This window comes from Catharus ustulatus, chromosome 3 (assembly GCF_009819885.2).
Source record: "Catharus ustulatus isolate bCatUst1 chromosome 3, bCatUst1.pri.v2, whole genome shotgun sequence".
Taxonomy (NCBI): Eukaryota; Metazoa; Chordata; class Aves; order Passeriformes; family Turdidae; genus Catharus; species Catharus ustulatus.
The window spans coordinates 2,995,964-3,018,525 of record NC_046223.1 but is presented as its reverse complement, the minus strand read 5'-3'; the positions used below and the strand labels follow the sequence as shown (position 1 = coordinate 3,018,525).

Genomic DNA, 22,562 nt, shown 5'->3' with positions numbered 1-22,562 from the left:
ATTTTAGCAATCTGCACTGTGGCAGTGAAAAACAATGTTAAATGTTTTTTTAAACATACTTAGTCTGACATTTGGCATACTTGGGTCAGTTGATGTAGTGCAACTCACTGAGGAATTTTTAATCCAGCTTCAAAACTTGATGTAGATAAAAATTCTTTTAAGTTCCTGTAGATTTGGAGTATGTCTGCATTTATTGATATTCTGTTCTTGGCACATAAAAAGCTTGCATGAGGATACTGCAATTTAATGAGAAATATACACATGCATGATTGGGACCATCAAACAACACTTATGCATATACTTAGCTCGTAAAAGCATCTATAAAAAACTCACACGCTTCTTAAATTAATAATTTTTATTTCCATTAAATCAAGACAAATTTTCAAAATTAATACAAGATAAAAATCAAGGTGATTGGCATGGGGGAAAAAAGATAAGACTGCACATCAAGTATATTATTTGTATATGCTCAAAAATAATTTTGGGTAAAACAATACTGTCACATAGAACTGGCACTTTCCCACAGAACAAAACCAGCAGAATTTTCCTTTCTCTTCTAGTCAGTAGTTCTATGAAAACTAAACACACATGCAGCCTGCAACTTTCATAGCCAGGTTTACCATGGGAATTTGCAACAACCCTTTATTAGAAGTCACAGAATTGTAGCAAAACACTTTTTCTACTGCATTTTTTCATACCTGATGGGTTTTGTTACACTTTCAACAAACAACTGACTACCAGTGCTTCAAACTGCATCAGTAATTGCAAACAGGCCTGAGGCATTTACAAAACCTTATTTATTTGATACAGAATAAAGCACTCCTGCAAAGCTACAGTTCTCCTGCCTGAAATGAAAGCCACTGAAATCCAGTTTTGCTTTTTGGTTTCAGTGGGCTCCCAACTTGCTACAGCATTGGACAAGACACACAAGTAACACTGATTTTTAATTGTTTCAATAAAAATCTTCCACCTTGACAGCAGTATTTTCAAGTATTGCTATCCTAGTCTTCTAACACCTACTGAAAGCCATCAAGAAACAAGACAAACAAAAAAAGCCCAATCGGAGAGGAGAGCATTTAAACCAAAATTCCCTCTCCTTACCCCACCCCACCCTCCCACCCAGGAACTTGTTGACTTCATTCCAAACTCACAATTTATTGTACAGCCAGGAGTTGGAATAAGCTTTCCCTGAGCTCTCTTTCTACCTGTTTCAAAAAGTCAGAACGTGTTTCCTTGAATTCAGCCATCATAATTAGTACTATTATTGCCATTTTCTTTGCTAATATGCAACATATTTTCTAGGCATATTATTTCATTTTGGTAGCCCTGGATTTGTATTCTATTGCTCCAAATACAGAACTTGAAAGTGCATCTGACTTCTAAACAGCATTAATCAGGCAGGTTTCAGGGAGTAACTAGACCCAAAAGATCTACGTGCATCAGCCTTTGTAATGATACATCTCTGTTGAAATATACAGAATTAATAACAGACCTGCTCAGAAATTTAGTGGCATAGCATCAGTTAGAAATAGAACTGCTTCATCGCAAGGTTTGGGTTTTAGAAGGGAACAAAGCACTGTCCTGTGCAGGAGGGGTCAGGAATAGGGATGGGCACAGATTTCATATACAAGAAAAGCAAGTGGTTCACATGCAAGATGCAATGCTGCACCATCACTGAGTGCATCTTTGGAGGTCTAGTCCCTACCTGCTACCCACCCTCAGAGGAGTTGGAGTTGAGTGATGTACACAAAGAAGCCTCAGAACCGATGAAAATTTTGCTTAAACTAGTCTAAGTCACAAGTATTGTCATGGACTTCAAATGCAAATCCCCAGAAGACTGACCTAAAATGTCCCATCAAATATAACACAATATAAATACATGAGGAGACTTGGGTTAATGCTGCTGACTGCATTCAGAATTCAGTAGTCTTGCTTTTTCCTTTTCAGGATTTCTAGCAAAAAGATATTTGTGTCTTCCCCTATAAATAAAGTTAGTCTGATAATTTAATTTTGTAAATTTAGAAAATATTTTCTATGCAACTTAACACAACAGCCTAAAAAAAGCAATTAAATTTAACTTTAAGAAATAGTATATTTACAATTAAAATAAGTACAGACCTTATTGGGTTTGCATTCATTTATAGCACAAAATAATTTACAAGGCTTAAAGTAATAAATAAGTCACTGGAAAGCTTTCAGAGATGTGCATTCTCCAGATGTCAGAGTGCAGTGCAGTTTCAGGAAGCAGAAATGACCTCTGGCTAAAATGTGTCCATGATTCCTTATGTTGGACGGCCTTGACCAAAACGAGCTTTTGACCTGGGTTAAAAATACATAAGAAACAGATTTACATTATTAATGTAGGGTTTATTACATTATTAATGCAGGTTTTTGATGTGTGGGTAGTTTTTTTGTTTTGTTCTACAAGATGGACAAAGAACAGGCTAAAAGTGTTGGCTAAACTTTTCTGGTTTTCTGCAATTCCACAAAAAGAAAATTATTTTGGAGCTGCAGTGAACCTCCCCCCAGCACAGCTCCAGGAGTTTCATTCTCCCATCTCTACTGGGACACAAAGGGAAGCTTTCACTCCTCATATGGCTTAACCTGGTGGAAGTTGATCCATAAGGAGTGTGTGAAACAAGGCATGTTTGTCTTTAAAATAGTTCTTTAAAACTCACCACCCCACATCCCCAAAACCCATGAGTTTTTCTTGCTTTTATTTTAAAATCTTACCTGGGATTCTTCTCAGCATTGCTTTGTCGTGCACTGACCTGTGCTGAAGCTTTTATCTGAGCTTCAAGTCTAGAATAAATGCCTCCTGCATACTGGAATCCAGAAAAAAAAAAAATCAGGTTTTGACATTATTTCAATGTAATCAGTGACTTTCTGTAAAAATCACTAATATTCACCACAACCTATGGCATACTTTCATCCATTATCACAACCTAGTACTGATTTTTATAACCCATTCTATTTTCCATGAGCAGTTTTTAAGAGCAGTGAACCTGAAATGTTATTTTGAGCTCTAATCCTCAACAAAATGAAGATTAATAAAACCCATTATTTAGCTTAAGTATTGAATAGATGCTATTTTTATTTGTGTTTATATTTTTGTTGTATTTTTGTTGCATGTTTTGTTGCTCACTTCAACTCTGCAAACATTACATTTTGCCAGGACAAATCTTACTTCTTTGCTGTCTTTGGACTTGACTCGATCAAGGTCTCCCAGTCTCATTTTTATTAAGTGCCCTGTGATCTCAGACATTCTTCTCTGATCTGGCAGAAATAAGAAAGGATATTTAGAACAAAGGTTTTCACTCTTACTGAGGAGGATTAGCGATTAGGACTTTAGTGATACTGGATTTGTAATTTTTTTTTTAGTTCATATAAAAATCTTAAACAACCAAGATACTAAATCCTGATGTAGCCTCAGCAGCCTTGACAGATACCAGAATCAGGCTGAGGCGCTTACATTGAGATCAAAATCTCAGGAAATGGTTTTGAGGCAGAGGTTTTTAAAACAGCAAAATCTCACAAGAGTCTCAGGAGAGATTAAAAAAGGCAGAACAAATTAATCTAATTCTGAATATTTTTAGTCAGAGAGACTGGAAAAGAGATGGAAGTGGATGTTTCTCTATTTATCTGCACAGACAACAAATGCCACAGGGATGCAGGAAAAAAAATATCTGCATACTTTTATAATCATGAGATGACAACTATAATCTCTGTAGGTTCTGTGCTGACATTCCAAATAAAGCACATAAATCACACAAACACCCTAAATCCCACTGCTGCATCTGAGATTAAATTCGCCCTACAGGGAAGTAACTAAACTAAAATTTAAGAAAATTAGCTGGATCATTTTCTTTGCATAATGACTTTATGAAAGCTAAACTCATGAAGGAACAGACCATCTTCTCTTTGAGCATCTTGGTTGAATCTCAGGGACCGGGACGCATCCCATTTGTTCTGCTGCATGCTCACACTGCAAGAGAAAGGTGCACAAACCCTGTTATCAGGAACAGCTCAAAAGAGGGAGATATTAAAATCTGTTCTCAAGGGCTTTGGAAATTACTTACATGAATGGGGAAGCATCTCGGGAACTTGACTGTTGAAGAAAAAAAAAAAAAAATCACATTTAATGTGATAGAGAAAATTCCTCATTATTTAAGCCAGCCAGGGAGCCTGGATTCACACCTGTGATTTTACCTTATCAGATGGCTTCTCCCTTTTCTGAACACTAGGTGAAGAAATCACTTTCTTTGGGTGCCTGTAGGATTTCTTTAACTTCTCCTTTCTCCCTGCTAATGGAAGAAATAGCTATTCATACCCTCAGATACTTGGAATGTCTCAAAAAAAACCCAAGTACTTTTTCTCCTCTATTTCTTTACAAATAATGTAAATCAACAGGCTGTCCTCCTTTTCTCAGTGTTGCAGGCATACTAACACACATTACTCAAATGCTTTTCTATGAAAAATATACAAAAACTCAAGTATGTATTTAAAATGCAGAGTGATTACACATAAAAGCATAAATTTACATTTAAAAATAATTGCACATCCAACCAGATTTTTGAACATATTGATTCAATGACTAAATTCTGAGCAATATCAGACCAAACAACTTTAAATTATAAAAATTGTTTCAAAATTCATATATTTTTTTAAACTGGTACAATTTCAATCACCCTTTGAGTAAAGACAAAAATAACAAAGAACTGCCTCTCTTCCAATGAATTTTTAGTAGGGAGAAAAGGGGAAGTTGTTTTTTGGTTTTTCATGTTCCTAAACTCATGATCACATTAAAAAATGAATAAAAGTTTTTTAGATCATATAAAGCTTAGTTTCAATGCAGACAATTTTAGCTACATTAACCAGTCATTCCTCTGTGCAATCAATAGACAAATCTGCAAATTTTTTTTTTTGCATGTAAAAGCAGTCCTGTAATTGCTGCCTTTTCTTCCAACATTTATTACATGAAATCTCATTAATTTAAGAGTTTCCTGCAAAATAAGTGCTTGATAATTCCTGGCACTTCTCCAATATGAATAGTTGCAGCTTTTCTTGTTTGCCAGCGATTTTTGATGGCACTGAGCACTGGGGAAATTTGTATCTAACCACAGGAAACCTAGGGATAAAATTCAAATAACTTTGCCTTTTGTTTTTAAAGCACCTGATATACAAAATCTGCTTACATAGGACTTCTGCTGCCTCAACCCCCTATCTGGTAACTCCAGAGAGGAGGACTGCAAAGACTGGATGTACCTGGTTTCTTGCACACTTCTTCTTCATCCCCCACTTCATCCTCAGTGACCTCTGAGCCCGTGGTGTACTCCTCCTCTTCAGATAACAGTGACTGCTGTTTCTAACCAACACCAGGAGAAGCCAGAGAGTAAAAGTGGGGCTGAGTTTCTACTAAATTATATATTAAATTTGGCTTGCAGGAGCTGACATCCAACATAGTTCTCTATCTCAGTGATGAAAGAGTGAATAATTCCTAACAGATCAGCATAGAATTATGGAAATGTTCAGTAATTTGATGTTTACACTGAATATACATCTAAATTAAGTGATAATAATGCCTATAATGAGAAATGATGAAGAGTAACAATGAAGATGTGAAGCATCTCAGACCAGCCAAGAGAGACAGATACTCAAAACCTTGGATTTTGATTTATGTTTCTATCAGCCTAAAAAACTATTAATAACTGATGCATGCAGTGTTAGTGTGGCTTATTGCCATTTGTAAAAACATTCCAAGGAATTTCTCATTTCTAAAGTAGTACTTCACACATACCTTACTTTCTTGTAAAAGCTGTTGCTATACAGCAACCTCCAAAAAAAACCACCAAAGGTATTTGTCTCATTTATTAGAAAATAAGACAAAAATCAAAGCAGGTCTTCCACCAATACAGAAGACCAAATAATTAAAATTAGTGAAATATTTTACTAACCAGCTGCAAAGTCCAGTTCTTCAGAGACAAAAACTGTAATCACAAAGAGAAAAAAGGCATCTAAGCTAGAGAACTAATAATAATTAAAATTAAAAAGTGAAAGGAATTCTAAAAAATAGGAGTGGTATTTTATAGCAACTCCCAGGCCTCCTCCCATCTTGAACTCTAAATTTTGGTGGAAGGACTAAAGCTGAGTAGGTTGAAAACCACTGACCAATTAAATACAGTCAGTTCATGTTTTAGTGAAAGTAAGCTTAGCACTAAAAATATTTACAGCTGATTTTTTTTCTCAAACATCATTCCAGGACAGGAGGGAAGTTATGTACGGAAAAATTTCCAGCAGACATGGAAAAACTTTTGCCTTTCACCAATCAGATATTTTGTACCTATCCTAACATACAATGCTCAGCCAGTGCTCATTTTTATTTAAAGCTGTTCAAGAACTTCTACAAATAATCCTCATTAGTAGGAAAAAGGAAGGGAAAGCATCAGCACTCACAGCATTGATTTCTCCAGTTTTGGGGCCCCATGGTGTGTTTGGTTCTACAAGCACATCACATTCAAGGCCTTTGTCATCACCGAGCCCAATACCAGAATCACTTGGAGAGAAATACATAAACCAAATATAAACATTTCTATTCCACTACTTCAGAATCAGTCTTAATTTACTCAACATGTGTCAAGAGAGCAGACCTCCAAGTCACCCACATAACACTTTGATAGTAATACATTAAAATACAAAGATAGCAGTGAATGCTTATGGAGGTTCAGTGACTAAAAGCCTGCTTGAAAAGTAAAAAGAAAAAAGTTCTTGTTCTTCACTTACCAATTTCCAAATAAATAACCAAAAATAATTTACTCTTAGAAAGTCCTATGACTCATTTTGAAATGGGAGAGAACTCAAATCCAACAAGCACACAAGTTCACTGTTGAAGGCTGTTATTTCAGGAACATAATACAACGTGCTTACCTATTCTCATCCTTAGTGAAAGGAACAACGATAACATCTCTGTGATGCAGCAGATCATTCAAGATCTGAGCAGTCTGAGATGGCAAAGCATCCCCCTCTTCACTTTTAGATGGTAAAGCATCTCCACCTTCACTTTCTGGAGGTAACTCCACCATATGATCCCTCACTTTGCAGCCCTGCAATAAACAGAATATCAAATACTGGAGTTAATGGGAAGAATTTATTTCAGTCAGTATAACAACAGAAATACAACTTCTGAATTACAATCCTTATTTTGGGAAGAGATCCATTTTCCTAACACACTGTTGCCCACCCCACCATGTGCTTTGCTCTTTCAAAGGAGAGCTGGAGTACCTTTGGGAGGGTTGTAGGGTCAAACCGAAGAACTTTTTGGTTACAGCAGGGATACACTCCTGTGCCAGTGGAGCCCAGAGCACTTGCTACACCTGGATAAAGAACTGGTTGGGAGTGGTACTGGCAGTGGGAGAATTCAGTGCACAGGAAAGGCTACATCAGCAAAAAAGAGAGAGAGGTGAGATAACCCATGGAAGTAAAAATTGTACACTGTAAAGAATTGCACAGAACTTTATTACCACATATTTTCCAAACTGCTGTAATCTCTGCTTCACCCACCACAAGCCAAAGTGAAATTACCTAACCTGGTTACATCTTGAGCAGGTCAACCAGTTGACAGTCCCCCAAAGGCGCCAATAAACATCCCGCCAGGATTTCAGCTCCTCATGAAGGCCAATTAAATACTCATGCACTTCCCAGGTTTTGTCTCTGAAAAAGCAAAACATCAGAGTCTTCACTCTGTTTTGATCCTGCCACCAGAACCACCAGGAGGAGAAAGAGCAGAAAACACACTGGTGAAAAGCCTCCAGTTACAACAGGAGGGATACAATGTGAGACAATAATTACTACATTCAGAGCATGACAGAAGAGCCTTTGTTTTTTCAGAAAATCCTAAACTCACTCCTAACAAAGGATTAGAGCTTGATTCATCTCAAGATCTATATCCTGCAAATTTACAAGCTAAGATAAACATCAATCTGCAACACAGCAGTAATTACTTAGCTAAGAAATACAGTTTGAAGACACAAGCTCATGCCCTTTTGATGAAGGTACATACCTGTCAGTTCTAGTGTTAAAAACACAGGACTTAGTTGCTTCCTTGTGATCAAACGAGACACACCTCTTCAGAATTCAAGAGAATATGCAACTTGCAGTAGGTATGTTATTGTCAGAAAGAGCAGATAAAATTTACTCCCAATTTTAAGCCCAGGCCTGAACCATTTTTGCTAAATGTGTGCCTTACCTAAACTAAGCAAGCAGTACTTCCAGTTGGAAGTTAGTTCTAGGCACCACTAGAGCACCAATAAATAGAAACTTATTCTAAAATCATTAAAGACAGAACTGTATTAGCTCCAGAGCCTGAACTCACGAGTGGCCAGCATCACTTCACAGTAAACATATTCTGTGTAGCAAAGCATCACAAGTAGCACAAGGCAAATAATTAGAATCTAGGTAATCCTCTGAGTAACTTTAAAGCCCTGCACATTTATCTGCTGGGAATCACAGAGCGATCACACACACTCAGCTTAAGTGAAGCAATTCAGTTAATGAATTTTATGTGACTAATTAACAATGATCTTAAATAGGTCAAGACAGGGCAGAAGATTTGGTTCTATGTAGATGCTAGGCAGAACTTCAGGAGCCCTTCCTCAAAAGATCCATTTTATTCAGAGCACCCAGAACAGTTCCGTATCAGCTCCCACCATCCTCCTTAAAAGGGGCGTGTGGGGAGGGAGGGAACTGCAGCTGATCAAGGACTGATCTTCATTAACAAGACAATCCAGCTGTTCACAGCCATGGATCACACTGACAGAATTCAGTTAAATATTTGTGCCAAATGAATCAGGTTTTCATACAGAACAGGTCCTGCAAGCTCCTTTGACAAATACTTCAGGAACAGAAAAACAACTGGCAAAGTTGATTTATAGCAGTCTTTAAGCAGGTTAGGCATTTGATCAGACAGTATAAAGACCAGAAAATACTCTAGCCTTTCTTAGCTGGCATGGTGGGGTCTATCCTTCACTAAAAAAACTTGCAGAAATGCAGCATTTAATTCAATCTGTTATCAACTGCTTGTATCTTAAAACCATCTGATGAAAGAATTAGCTGAGTATTTTCTATTTAAAGAAGTGCAACCCAAAAACAGCCCTCCTAGTAATCATGGCTGCAGTTTTCCCCATCTCCATTCAGCAGCAGCACTGCTGAATGAATTTCAGCAGTACACCATAATCACAGCCCCCTGCTCCATTTTTTGCTGGGTAATACAAGAAGTTGAGATGCTTCATACACTCTTCACATATCTGTGACTTAATTATGTAATACATCTGAATATGTAGTGTTTCTAAAATCACCCAAAATCAGAGTTGAAGAAACATTTTATATATGTACATATTCACTACCTTATATGAACATAGACAATATTCCCATGTTGGTCTATGTTGATTTTTCCTGGTACACAAGGAATTCTCCTTTCAGTTTCTTTGGTTAGCAGCTTTTTACACAAACAACACCTAGATTTAAAAAAAGAGAGAGAAAGAAGGAAAGGAAGCACTGGAGTAAGAGTAGGACTTCTAAACACAGGGACTGTCCTTGCTATTGAAGCAGCCATAGAAAAAGACCATACCTGTATAAAGTTGCTGCATTTCCTCTAGAATCTGGATTTTCATACTCTGGATCAAACAGTCTCTCAATCTTCTTGCAGAAAAGTTTACTATTAATGACAGCAACACAGCTCACCCATTAGGAAAAAAACCCTGAAAATTGCTTTTAACAATCATATTCTGATAAGCAAAATCACTCATAGAATCTAGCTTTCAATATAATTTTCCTTTAAATTATCCTGTTCATCTCATTTTTACACAAGTGTGACAAAAGTGGTACTTAGATTATTTTATTCTTTATTAAAATGCTTGCCAGTATTAACTGCCAGCTTCTGGCTTGACTAAACACTTTTTATTAATGAATATTGCTGTGCAAATGCACTTCATTCTAAAATTAAGCCTTCATCCCTACAGACTAAAATCCTCCCTTACTTTTACCTTGCCTGTCAGTCTGCACTCCAATAATTGGCCCTTATCTTGATACTAAGCTGGGGTCCTGATGTATCAAAGAACATTCCAGCACAACTGTTCAGCCTCCTAGCCATCCTGAATTCTAAGTCCAAACATCACAGGATGCTGAAGCCAAGTCATTCTCTACCAATTAGGAGCACGTCATCCCAAAAGAGATTTCTCCCCCTAATCCTTCCTCCCATGTGAGAATTCATGAATAATTTCCCCAAGCCATGCTCCTAGTGTGGCTTTTCCTTTTGCTCATTTCCTATAAAAGCTTTCTCATTTTGCTCATAATTTTAATATCAAATTTTGAAGTCACATCATGATATTTTGCATTAAAAATACATTCCATAAGAACATCATTAATATATAATTTCAAATTGCAGGGTCTTAGCTGCTATGAAATGAGATCCCAAAGTTTGACAGCACTTCAGAAGTGTATTACAGGGCAAAGAAGTTACCTCTTAAATTTGTCTCTTTTGTCCTTCAGCTCTTCCACCTCATTGTGTCTGAAGAGATCAGCAATGTGTGTAACAAGATTAGCATTGATACAGTTCATGTTACATGGCGTGGCTACAATAGCATTCATATTTTTGTGACAATAATGAATACATTCCTCTACCTAGGAAAAACAGAAATATGAATGTTAGGGAACAAGACTTTCATTTTAAATGTGGTGTTTTGGAAAACTATTTCAGTTCGATTTAAAAAGCAAATCTCAGATTTTTCTAAAGGAGACACTGGATTATCAGGACTTAGTTTATGTTCTCCTCCAAAAATTTCAGTAATCTGCCAATTGCTTATTAAAATAGAAAAAATTTAAACACATAGATCTCAACTTAATCAGCTGTGCTTTACTGTGGGTCACCCCAATGAAGAACTTTTGACGAACATTTTAATAAAGTCAGCAGCTATTCCTTACACAGAGCTGCAAAACCCTAAATGGCAGATATATTATTCATGTAAAAAGGATATAAAACAAGCACTCTAGATCACACTATCATATTTAGAAATAACTTGCTCTAAGGTTTATTGCATTGAGATCCTGCAAATATTGGATTACAGCACTGAAAAGGGAAAAGTGTTAAAAATCTCAGTGTTCTCATTGCAACACCTGTTTATGTAATAGCCAAAGCACAACAAACAAGCTGTTGAGACACCCGGCAATTATCTGACCTCATGCCAGAAAAATCAATCTTTCTTAATACTTACTAATGAATCCATCTTCAAAAACTCAGAAGAAATAAGGATTGAAATGACATTTGATGGCTCTAGAAGGCAACAGAACAAAGGCAGGGTTCTTTACATGGATTTTTTTTGGTAATTTCATATCACATCCCTCCCTCTTCATATTTAGCATCTGAGTTAGCTATTATTTTAGCAATCAACTTGCCATTCCATCTTCTAGTATATAAAACCTTTTAACCATCTTAAGAAACACTTTTGGTTTACCATTCCAGTGGCCAGAGTAGAACTACAACCTGGAAAAATGATTAAAATTGGAAACCTTATTAGAATTGGAAAAGGAGGCTTCACACGGCTACAATGACTAAACAATTACACAAGATTAACTTCCATCTGTAGCCATCACACCCAGCTGAGATTTCTTCAGCATATCCTTCACATTGCAAGTTACAAACAAACCAAGAGAATAAAGTTATATTTTAAAGTGTGGTAGCAAAGGCTTATTAAAAAAAAATTGGAAATTTGCCTCAAAATCCACAAAGGCTCTTCTACCACTGAATTGGATGGAATAAAATTGTAGAAAACATTGCAATTGTACCAACAGGGAGCAGAGGAGAAACAAACAAATCAATCATCACCATTTTAAATCTACCAGTCCTTCCTGGGTCAGAAGAGGTCTGAAGAGTCTTAATTAAAAACATCAGACCCCATAATAGATTAGGGTTTTTTTATTGCTTCAACTTTTCAGCACGTTTCCTCAAAGCTGTCAGTGCCGGCAAAGCAGAGCCATCTGCATCAAAACCAATCATTAATTAGTACAGAACATAATGAATCTAAAAGAAATTATCTGCTTTTACCTAAAGTGGGCATTTCACTGGCCTCAGACTCTTTGGAGTTCCTTTTGACGTATCTCATCAGCCAGTCAAAGATGTGAACGTCGCAGTGCACAGAGATGTCCACCTCCTCCCAGCGCTGGGCATCCACTGACAGGTACTCAGCAAAGTATTTCATCTCTGAAACCAAAAGGTCTCGAGGACACACGAAATCTTCTTTGAGGTTTTTGGCTTCATCACACACATGGATCACCATATTTGGCCTTCAAAGAAAAAAGCCACAAAGCAAATTAGCAGCCTAAGACAATCAGGACATCAAATCCACACGATCCCATCTCCAACTCTGGGTCATGCATTGCAACACTGATGTCACCCACAGGGTTACATTAACAGAAGGAAAACGAATTTCAGTTCTTAAGTGTCAAGAGAAACTGTTGTTGGATAGGTGAAAAAGACAGATGCATATCCTCTACAGATAATCAGAGTGATTTAATTAAGGGAATTAATGGAAAATTTCTAGCTCCATTCCCCAATTTCTATCTGAATTATATTCGTTCTCCCTCGTATGTCTTCTTCAATGAATAACCAGGTATAGATGCCTAAATCACTGAGGCACCAAGGATAGAAACAGCAATCTTCATCAGCAGAAATTAAGATTTGGCTTATTGTATATTAAAAATCTCTGTTTCTTAAGAAATGCTGTCTCTACAGAGAGATGCTTAGGTTCCAAGCAAACATTATTCTATGTGTAATTATATAGCATAGAAAACAGGGATATGTGAGGGAATAAAAGTGACCTGGATGGCTATTGGAATTAAAGGGAAAATTTTTCATTTACAGCTTTTTTCCCTGCTTTTACATAGGACAAATCTATGTTCAAGAGTATTTTTTATAGTGTAATTGAATATCAGTCTTGTTTCAGTCCTTGATAAAACCAGGTATGTTTCTCATTCCTGCCACAGCAGTGACCAATCACCTAGAGGAACAGTATGCACAGATGTTTATAAACATCTTACTGCACACAACACATTCTCAAACCAACTCCTGGAATATCTGTAGCAATGGAAGGTTTCCAAATTTCTTACAGCATTCATTTGCATATTTCCAGCTGTTTTCTTTCTGGCAGTAAATAAATTTCAGCAATTTAGACATCTTTCTGTCAATGCTACAATCTCCTGGACAACAAATACACAATGCTCTTCTTACCCCTGGGTTTCATCACTGCTTTCTCCACTGTTATGTACAGGATCTTTCTCAGATTCTGAAGAACAGCTCCTTGTGGAGGCTGCACTGGGCCTTCCTTCAATGAAAGGGGAAAAGGCTGCATTAGAACAAAAACTTCTCATCTTTTGCTCTTCAGCATCTTGGAAATGCAGCTGAATTATGGCTGCCATGGTGGAGCAATGGCACAGCTAGCAACAAATCTGCTTCCATAAGGGCTGCTAGCAACCCAGACTCCTGCTCTGAGTGCCATGCATGGGAACTCACAGCAGCACCATTGCTGGACTGCCCAGACACTTGGCTACAAACCCAGATCACTCCTGGCGCAACACTGAGCATGAGACTCATGGCCATCAGCACTTCCTTCTGGGAATGTGACCCATTCCTTTAGCTCTTGTGGTCTGCTTTGTGGGTCATGGCTCCTGAGACCCTGCCACATCAAAGCTTCCGCCAGGACACAACTTGAGACCAATCCCACTCCTTACTCATCATGTGCCAGCTTTGGAAACAAGCAGCTTCTACAGAGAAGCACAGAAGACTCTTAGGATGTGTTTGTTTTTGCCAAATTTTTCCCACGTGTGGCTTAAACCAGCTGATCATATCAAGTAATGTTCAAAGAGAGCAGACCAGGAAATCTGCCTGATCTCAGAGCTACATCACTGAGGTTGTTCCAGGAATAAAGGACAGATGCACTTCAAACAGCTGATCTTCACAAAGGTGCTGCAAGCAGTGAAAAGTGCACACAACAACCTAGTGAAGTTCAGGAGTTCAGTTACCAAATCCACTGAGTTCAGGATCAAGGGTTAAAACAATTGATGTCTTTTCCAGCCGTGAATGGATTACTGCAATGTGAAACTTCAATGATCTTGCTTAAAAGTCAGAAAGATCATTATCTTTTTTTTAACAATGAAAATCCCTTAAAGTGGTGATTTTCCATGACTATGCCATTCCCTCAGATTTCATGGAGTTCCAGAAACACCATCTCCCTCTTGAATAATGTAAGAGGCTGAAGAAGATTAAAACAGACCTCTTCAACTAATAGCTGAACAACTACAGCAGACTGACAGCAAAAATTATATGGTTCAGAACACAGCAGTTGTGCCCTTCAGGAAAGCAAAATTACCATACCAGAGGCAGAAAAAACAAAACTTCCACCACAGGTGCAGCCAAAGCTAAGTCTCATAGCAGGGTCTTAATAGAGGGAACAGAAGTTAGCAGAAGGGGAAGATTCACTCCCAGTAAAACCTGGGAAAGGGCAGCTCCAGCCACAGCTTTCTGGGCAGCCATCCTCACTGCAGGTGAGGTGGAAACCCTGGATTGGAATCAAAGGTGTGAGCTCTAAAAGAAGGGACTGGGGAAATACATGGTATGAGAGGGTTCTGTCTGCAAATCTATTAACAAGTTAATTGTGAACACAGTGAAGTGATTTCCTGAAGGCAATAATGCTGACAAGGATATGCAACACAGCCAAATTAATGAGGACGTCTGAACTCCACCACGAATTTCTTCATATCTTTTTTCCTCCCCTCCAAAGCTTACAGATTGATTAACTTTTGAAACCTTGTAACAAATACTTGGTAACAGCCTATCCTTTGTGCTTGTTTTCTGTTATGACACGCAATCAGAAGGACTTGCCAGCAGTTTGCCTTGTAATTAGCAAGCATTAAATAAGCTTTTATAACTTAGCCAAAACCAGAATCCAGCTCAGAATGAGTATGGCATGATTTGCTTTTTCTCGCTGTTACTCATAACTACAAACAAATGCAAAAGGCCCAAAATTCTTGATCCTAACAATAAGCTAATGTGAATAAATCCACTAGGAAGCAATTAATTAAACAAAAAACATTTACAAATAGGATTGTCTCAAATCACCAATACTGAAATGTAGAAGTACCTCATAAATACTAAGAAGGTGAGTTCACCCAAGCCTGTGAGAAAAAGATATTAATTACCCTAATTTCATATCAACAAATTACAGTCAAACAGGGCAGATGATTTATCCAAAGTCACAAAAAAACCAGAATAATCTCAGGCTACGATCTTGTTGAAGGAAACATTACATTAGTGGACTTAACTGCATTAATACTCATTACAGGTATTCCACTGTTAAAAAGAAAACATGCACTAATTGTCTAAGGGGTTCCAGAAGCAGAGTGAGCTCGTTAACTGCCTACTGGGAAGCTGCTAATCCTGTAAGCAGGGACCTGTGGTGCCAGCAGCATTTATCCCACATCAGGCATGGAACGACGTAATTGAAAGCTGATGGGAAGCACTTTCAGTCTTGACACTCCATGCACAGTTTACCAATATCATCCCTTGATTAGAATTACTAAAAACATTTTATTCAAAGTTCAAACAGCTGTTTTTCTGCTGCAAAGAGGACAGTGAAAGCTGTAGTGGAGGACGTTGTTTAAATGCCTCACTGTCTTAATTTTTAACACAGAAATTATTTATCACTGAAGCAAATTTCTCAGGCAAATACATTTACCAAGTCCTAAAGTCACTGTACATCTCTGTACTGAAAACCAGAGAATAACACACATTTAATTACAACTTCTGACAGAATTTTACTAAAGGAATTGTTAACAGTATTTAACTGTGTTACAATTGAATTTACAGCTATTGGGTTTGGTCCTCTTCTGCCCAATAGTTACAAGGAAACATAACTGACTAGGACACATTTTATGTCATCTCAAGACTGTCTTGAAGAAAAAATTAGCTATATTTTGGTCCAACTCCTCTGCACCCATCCATGGCAAACACAGGGCTTGCAGCTGGGAGAGGAAGCCCTCAAGGAATCCCCTCCTTAGCACCCTGCAGCTTTTCTTCACAATACTCTCCAGTTATCTCAATAATGCTGCTTAACATGACTTAAAATGGCTGTAGGGTTAACAGAACACCACCAAAAATCCTAAACAGAATTCAGCAGAAGGATTTATGCCTCTTGGAAGGACAAGTTCCCAAAAATACCCAAGGAAACATTGATTCACAAACTAAGCTAATAAGTGCCTTGTTGTACGCATTATATTCATACTTAACTCTCCAAGGATGAACGATTATTACTCCTGGGTGGACTTAACCCCTCAGGACAGAAGCATGCACATACTGATTATCAAAGCCAATATAGTTCAGAATGACTAAAAACATACCAGTTATAGTAATGGAATCCTGCCCAATAGCAGGCTCCTCAAACTCTGTCTGTGTATCGAGCAAGGAGGATTTGATGTACGTAGCTAAAGTTTCCACAGGACTCCCACCAGCAGCCATCAGGGGATTATATTGGTTGTCAACAGGTGAACTTCCACTGCTTTTTAGTTCATCAAACCTTTTTGCACACTGTCACAAGATTAAATGATAGGACAATGAAGGAGTAGCTTTCAGCACATTTTTAATAACTATGATTTGAGATGGATACTGTATTGCACAGTTTTGCATGTCAACAGTTACTGATATCAAACCCATAAATGCTTCCTATGTAGTTAGTGGTATCAGTATATAAAAAACAGTAAAATAATACCTAGCATAAATACCCTAAGAGAGAAAGTAGAATCTGTTTCAACTTTGATTTCCTTAAACCCTGTGATTTTAAGCCCAGTTTTCGAAGAGAAAATTACAGGGAGAGTTTGACTTCTAATTTTGTAACTAGGTCTTCTACCATAAACATGGTCAAATGTTACTAAGTGTGGCTACAGAAACTTATTTACAACTATTATTCTTTTACTTTATGACCTCCATTCCAATATGGACAAAAGGGACTGCTGCTTTCCACTGCAATTCTATAAACTTCCCATCCCCTGCTTTTGATGAACTAGAAAGTTTTTCTATTCTGTTACTTTGTACCAACACAATCTTAATTATAGGTTTGGTTCAGCAAAGTCCTACACAGAGGTAACTTGCACACACAAATCTACTTAATTCCACAGGTGCTCCTCCTGTGACACAGGTGTTGGGCTCCATTAGCAGCTGGTTTTATTTATTTCTTTATTTTGGGCTGAGTTAACAGATATTGCTTTGTGCCAGTGCCCGTTTGGGCCAGGGGCACACAGGGACATCCCTCTGATATTGACAGTGTCTCAAATTTGTGATGCCAGTCACACACATACAAGAGATAAATAAAGGGGTAATTTGTGCTTTTACATAACTGCCTTAAACAAGGACTCCATATATTTGAGACATTTAGTTAAAAACAGTAATCAGACATATACTAATCAATCATATCAATTAATAGGAGGAGAAGGCTCACTGATATTTTATTTGCTTAATATGCACAGTGCTGTCTGCACATTGAAAGGTGAACAGCAGAGATGTCCCCAAGCACTCTGCCAAGGCAGTAACATTCCACAGAAGCTGCCACACCCAATCCTTCATTTTTATGTGTGAAATACAAGGTTACAGCAACGCCCAATAGCACTGCTTCAAATGTGAGCTGACACACTTGATTAGGTTTGCAACAAAGTCAAGACCACTGGCTGGCTTTCTTTCAGCTTTGCTGAATCACAAGGGCAAAAGACGTGTTCTTTTCTTAGCTTACACCCTCTCAGAAATTAAAAAGTCAGAATTATTATTATAAAAAAGAGTGGTTCAGCAATCCAGAAAGAGAAGTATACAGAGGTTGTTCCAATTCTACTCCAATCAAAGAAAGAAAAATCTACATCTGTAGGATCAAAAAAAGAAGCAACTTCACTCTTCATCTAATAGAGGTCTGGAACTGCTCCTTGTTCAGAGTTGCAACAACAAGCATAAAGAGTTATTAGGTTTCCTGGTAAGGATTATTACAACCTGCACGGGGTTAGTGGGTACTGGCATCCTTTCCATCCAAGTCTTAGCTATGGAGTTTGCAATGCAGCAGCACAGCTACCTTTTGTTAATTCCACTTTTCAATTTTTCCTTTACAGTCATTTTTTATTCTTATTCTGTATGAATTCTAATGAAATACATTGCAGAATGCATTTCTCAATTTCAGGTTCTGTAGAAACAAAACAACCCCCCCTCCACCTCTTTACAATCTACTGCATTTAACATTCTCAATTAGGTGCAAATGCCTTCAGGGGAAAAAACCACAAACACTTAATTCAATTTCCCTTCCTCCACCCCAGAAATGTTGCTTTCTCCATAAAGCATTGCTTAAAGCATACAAATTCTTTTATTCAATTCAAACTCACTTCTTTGGATGTATATCCTGGAACCAGCCTTGCCACACTGTCCCAGTTGATAGGCTGAGGAACACCAATTAGGGAGCACAGGATCATATCCAAAACCATTTGGTTGTTGTCATAGGGGAAGTTATTGTTTTCTGACAATCCACGACTCATCTTTGGCTACTTAAGCCTAGAAGAGAAACAGTTTTTAGCAAGTCTCACTGCATAGTTTGCTAAAGCTTGATCTACTTTACCTGCAGCATTCCATAAATTGCTGGAGGAAGTGTTTACCACAGCAGTAGTCAGGTACTGAGGCTTTTTTGACAAAGTTTACATATTCTCAAAACCTTGAGAGAGAAGCAGATGTACAAAGCAAACCAAAACCAACCCAAGGGCAGCAGGTATTATCCACCATCCCTCTGAGCTGCCTCTTTCCAGAGGGGAAATCACACCTCTGAGGTCTCTAACACAAAAGAAAGGTTTCCAAAAAATCTCAGGAAAAAAAGCCAAAGTTAAAAGGGCATTTCAATGTAAATTTACATTCAAATACAGTTGTCTGTTCCCACAAACCTTGTACTCTCAGCTTTGCTCTCCTCTTGTTCTGCCCATCTGCTCAGCACACCTGAGTGCCTTATTTAGAAGCCAAACCAGTTTATTTAGAAGCCAATACCAATTCAAGGGCCACCAACCTCAGAGCCAGGAAACAACACCTGAATCTCGTTCAACTGTCATCCCAAACACCTGACATTCCCAACTTCTTATTAGCCAGGATCAGCAGCTCTGAAAACTTCTTACTCCTCAGCCTCAAGCTCAGCACCAGAGTAAAGCATACAAGGACAGCAGAAAACACTTCATAAAGCAAGATTATATTTAGGTTTTTTTTTTTTTCTTTTCCCAAATGGATTTTATGTATAGCACCAGGGAACAGAGTAAAAGTTCACAGTACTGATTTAGTTTATGCTGGGAAAGAACTGCAAGCATTAATTAAGAGTTCCATGTTCAAAATAACACACACCCAAAGAACACAGGAGGGATAGAAGTACTTAATAACCAAATTTAAAAGCCACACACAGGTTTTTGACTTATAAAGCAAGAATCATAGAGAAATTGAGAGAAAATAGCCTGAGGTAACACCTGATAACCTGTTACTAAAAGCATGCTAGACATAGATGTTTCTTTTGCGCTAGCCTCTTTGTAAAAGAGAAGATGTTTGAAATACACAAAATAGCCATGAATTTTTTCTCCCTCTAGAAGCTGTTCCAGCCCTTCTTTCTGCTTGTTATGTTGGTAGAAACAGAAATCACAGCAGCAGGTAACTGTAAGCTTTCATCCTTTCAAAAGAGCAGCTGAATTAAATCAGAAGGAAAAAAAAACCAAAAAAAACAGAACCCACTGAGAGAATTCTTTGGTTTCCCACAGTCATGAGACTTTAAAAGAAGAAAAAAAAGCCTTAAAACAGAAAATAAGTCCCATAGAAAACTTAATACCATTTTAGCAACTCTATCTAAATGAAGCCTGCTGTAAAATATGCTGTAAAATAGCCAGTTTTAAAAGAGAAAGATCCTCACAGATTATAACAGCCCAAAATTCTGGGCAAAATAGATGCCACTAGCAGGTAAAAGCTGATCAGCCCCTGAAGTCACTGTGTCCTTATCCCTCACCCTGAGAGCACTTTGAAGCAGTGTCACCGTGGTGATTCTGTGGTGGAGACTTCTCCCTGCCACTGTGCAGACAGATGTCGGTAGCAATTACATTTCAGCCCCTGAACATCTCCTGTTTCTGCTCCCAGGAGGAGAAATAACAGGGCCAGAATGGGTCAGCACCAGTGGGAAACCCCAAGGGGTTACGAAACACAGTTGTGCTAGCACATACACATGGAGCAGCTGGTTTAAAAATATGTTTGGATGAGATAAGTAAATGATGGAGTATTATAATCCCCTGCTTTCCCACCATAAAATAGGCTTAATGCAAGTAAAATTACCAGCAACATCAATATTCCATAAATCACTATTTTGAGGATTAGTGCTGTGGGATGAGTACACTGGGCAATCAAAGAAAGAAAGGAAAAGAGAAGGAAAACTGGTTTTTTTTGGGAAAGAAAAAAAAAAGTCTATAATTTACAAGAGGAAAATTCTGAGTGCTTCAGGGTAACAAGTTTACTACACATCAACCCTGTGGACCATGAAGCATGAAGGGATGACAGGTGCTCTAAAACGTGATGACACGTTCAGAGAGAATCAAGTCTTTGTCTCTCACACGGGTTTCTTTATTTGCTTATTCTGCACACTTAAATAACAGCTCTCTACATGCTTATCACTGCAAAGACAAATGAAGGAGGAGACTTAATTACAGGCTTACAGAAGGATTTTTATTTGTATTCTGGGAAGAGCATGGGACTCCTCTTTGCAGCTTTATACATTCAATATTTGCCTTTTTGTCCTTTGGGAAACCCTGTTGGAAGTATAAAGACACATGCAAGGTTCTGCCTCATGCAAGAACTCTCTAAAAGCAACAATATAAAGCCTGTAATAAATCATATTCTTAAGAGAAAAAGCAACTTCTATACATTCTCTCCTCTCTGTTACTGCAATGAAAGCTCAGGTTAACCCCTTCCTCAACTACTGTGAAAATTGGAGAAAAAAAAAGTTTCAAAATTATTTAGCTATGACCAACTCATTTGAGATGCACAATATAAAAAGATACACGAGCACAAGAATTCCTATTTATACCTAGAGCTCAAAACCAAGCATTGCAAAGGATTCCTAAGAGTTAATTCACTACGGAAACACACAATCCGATTCGACTTTTTTATTATTTAAAGCAAAGCGTTAGCACAGAAGTGAAGAATTCCCGCACAGCCTGAGGGAAGGTGAAGATGGGATGGGCACGAGGCTCCCATCCACAGCCCTGAAACCCAAGGAAGTGATGGTGCAGAACGAGGCGGGGGAGACGAACAACAGCAACTTTGCAGCTTGCCCACGTACCAGCCAACATTAAAAATTATAAAGCGTTCAAATTAAAAAGAACAGAACCCAGTCTTAGACACCCTACAAGTGCAGCAGCCCCAGAGCGGGGACCCCGACAGCCCCCCCCGGGCGGTCTCCACCGGGACTCCTCCCGGGTTTACCTGGCAGTTCCCAGGCGCAGGGACAGCGGGACGGGACAGCACGGGCAGGGGCTTCTCCTTGGGATGTGCCAGGGCAGCAGCGGGACGAGAGTTCGGTTCCAAGCGGCACCAGCAGCCGGCCCGGCCGCACCCGCCGCGCCCTCCTCATCTGCCGGCACCGCCCGGGCCCGCCCTCAGGGGAGGGGCGGGAACGCCGTGAGGGGGAGCGGCCTCCGCCAATGGGCGCGGGGCAGGTGACGAGGCCCCGCCCCTCGCGCCAGGCACAGCCAATGAGAGGGCGTGGAACGCTCCCGACCCGGGCGCGCGGCGGCCCCGCCTTGCCGCAGTGCAGCGGCGGCGGCAGCGCCCCCTCCCGCCCCGCGAGCGGCGTCCGGTCGCCTCGGCAACGCCCCGCCCCGCACGACGTCACCGTGACGTCGAAAATGACGTCACGACGCGCTTCGTACGAATGACGCGGCACGGCTTGGGACACACTGCCCAGTGCCACACGTGACGTCACGGCGCGGCACAGAGGGAGAAGCCCCGCCACCAGAAGTCCTTATCCCCTGCCAATTACTACTTGCCTTTACAACCCAAAAATGTTCACCAATCTCGACACTTGGGCTACAGCTGCAAAAATTTGCGTGGAGAAAACTCGCGTGGAAAAAACTCGCGTGGAAAAACTCGCGTGGAAAAAACTCGCGTGGAAAAATCTCGCGTGGAAAAATCTCGCGTGAAAAAAACTCGCGTGGAAAAAACTCGCGTGGAAAAATCTCGCGTGGAAAAAACTCGCGTGGAAAAAACTCGCGTGGAAAAAACTCGCGTGCCGGTCGCGTGGCGGTCGCGTGCGGGTCGCGTGTCGGTCGCGTGCGGGTCGCGTGCCGGTCGCGTGCGGGTCGCGTGGCGGTCGCGTGGCGGTCGCGTGCGGGTCGCGTGTCGGTCGCGTGCGGGTCGCGTGCCGGTCGCGTGCGGGTCGCGTGGCGGTCGCGTGGCGGTCGCGTGGCGGTCGCGTGCCCGTCGCGTGTCG

The 22,562-nt window shown here is 39.4% G+C and overlaps 1 protein-coding gene across 2 annotated transcripts; it reads right to left on the bottom strand.

Annotated features, from left to right (window-relative positions):
- Positions 1–309: 309 nt before the first annotated feature.
- SANBR (SANT and BTB domain regulator of CSR) lies at positions 310–21,715 on the bottom strand. 2 transcript variants are annotated; one of them, XM_033055868.2, is made up of 21 exons: positions 21,557–21,715; positions 18,454–18,619; positions 16,441–16,627; positions 13,277–13,370; positions 12,095–12,333; positions 11,265–11,323; positions 10,514–10,674; positions 9,623–9,709; positions 9,399–9,509; positions 7,584–7,707; positions 7,279–7,431; positions 6,925–7,100; positions 6,454–6,553; positions 5,955–5,987; positions 5,266–5,365; positions 4,210–4,304; positions 4,080–4,108; positions 3,912–3,985; positions 3,188–3,276; positions 2,734–2,825; positions 310–2,319 (listed from the first exon to the last, which is right to left on the bottom strand). In XM_033055868.2, exons 2-21 carry the CDS (start codon positions 18,601–18,603, stop codon positions 2,283–2,285), a joined length of 2,190 nt encoding a protein of 729 aa, XP_032911759.1. In that variant the 5' UTR covers positions 18,604–18,619; positions 21,557–21,715; the 3' UTR covers positions 310–2,282. The 2 variants fall into 2 exon arrangements, with proteins under 2 accessions (XP_032911759.1, XP_032911760.1); XM_033055869.2 differs by lacking the exons at positions 16,441–16,627; positions 21,557–21,715 and having other exon boundaries at positions 316–2,319; positions 18,454–18,532.
- Between the last annotated feature and the right edge of the window lie 847 nt (positions 21,716–22,562).

What these genes read in the sequence shown, in the direction of transcription:
- SANBR (XM_033055868.2), bottom strand. Translation starts at nt 18,603, where the DNA reads ATGAGTCGTGGATTGTCAGAAAACAATAACTTCCCCTATGACAACAAC. An exon ending in GGATTCCATTACTATAACTG is followed by an intron (nt 13,371 to 16,440) that starts GTATGTTTTTAG and finishes CTTTCATTGAAG; the next exon opens with GAAGGCCCAGTGCAGCCTCC. An exon ending in TTCACTAAGGATGAGAATAG is followed by an intron (nt 6,554 to 6,924) that starts GTAAGCACGTTG and finishes TTTCTCTCCAAG; the next exon opens with TGATTCTGGTATTGGGCTCG.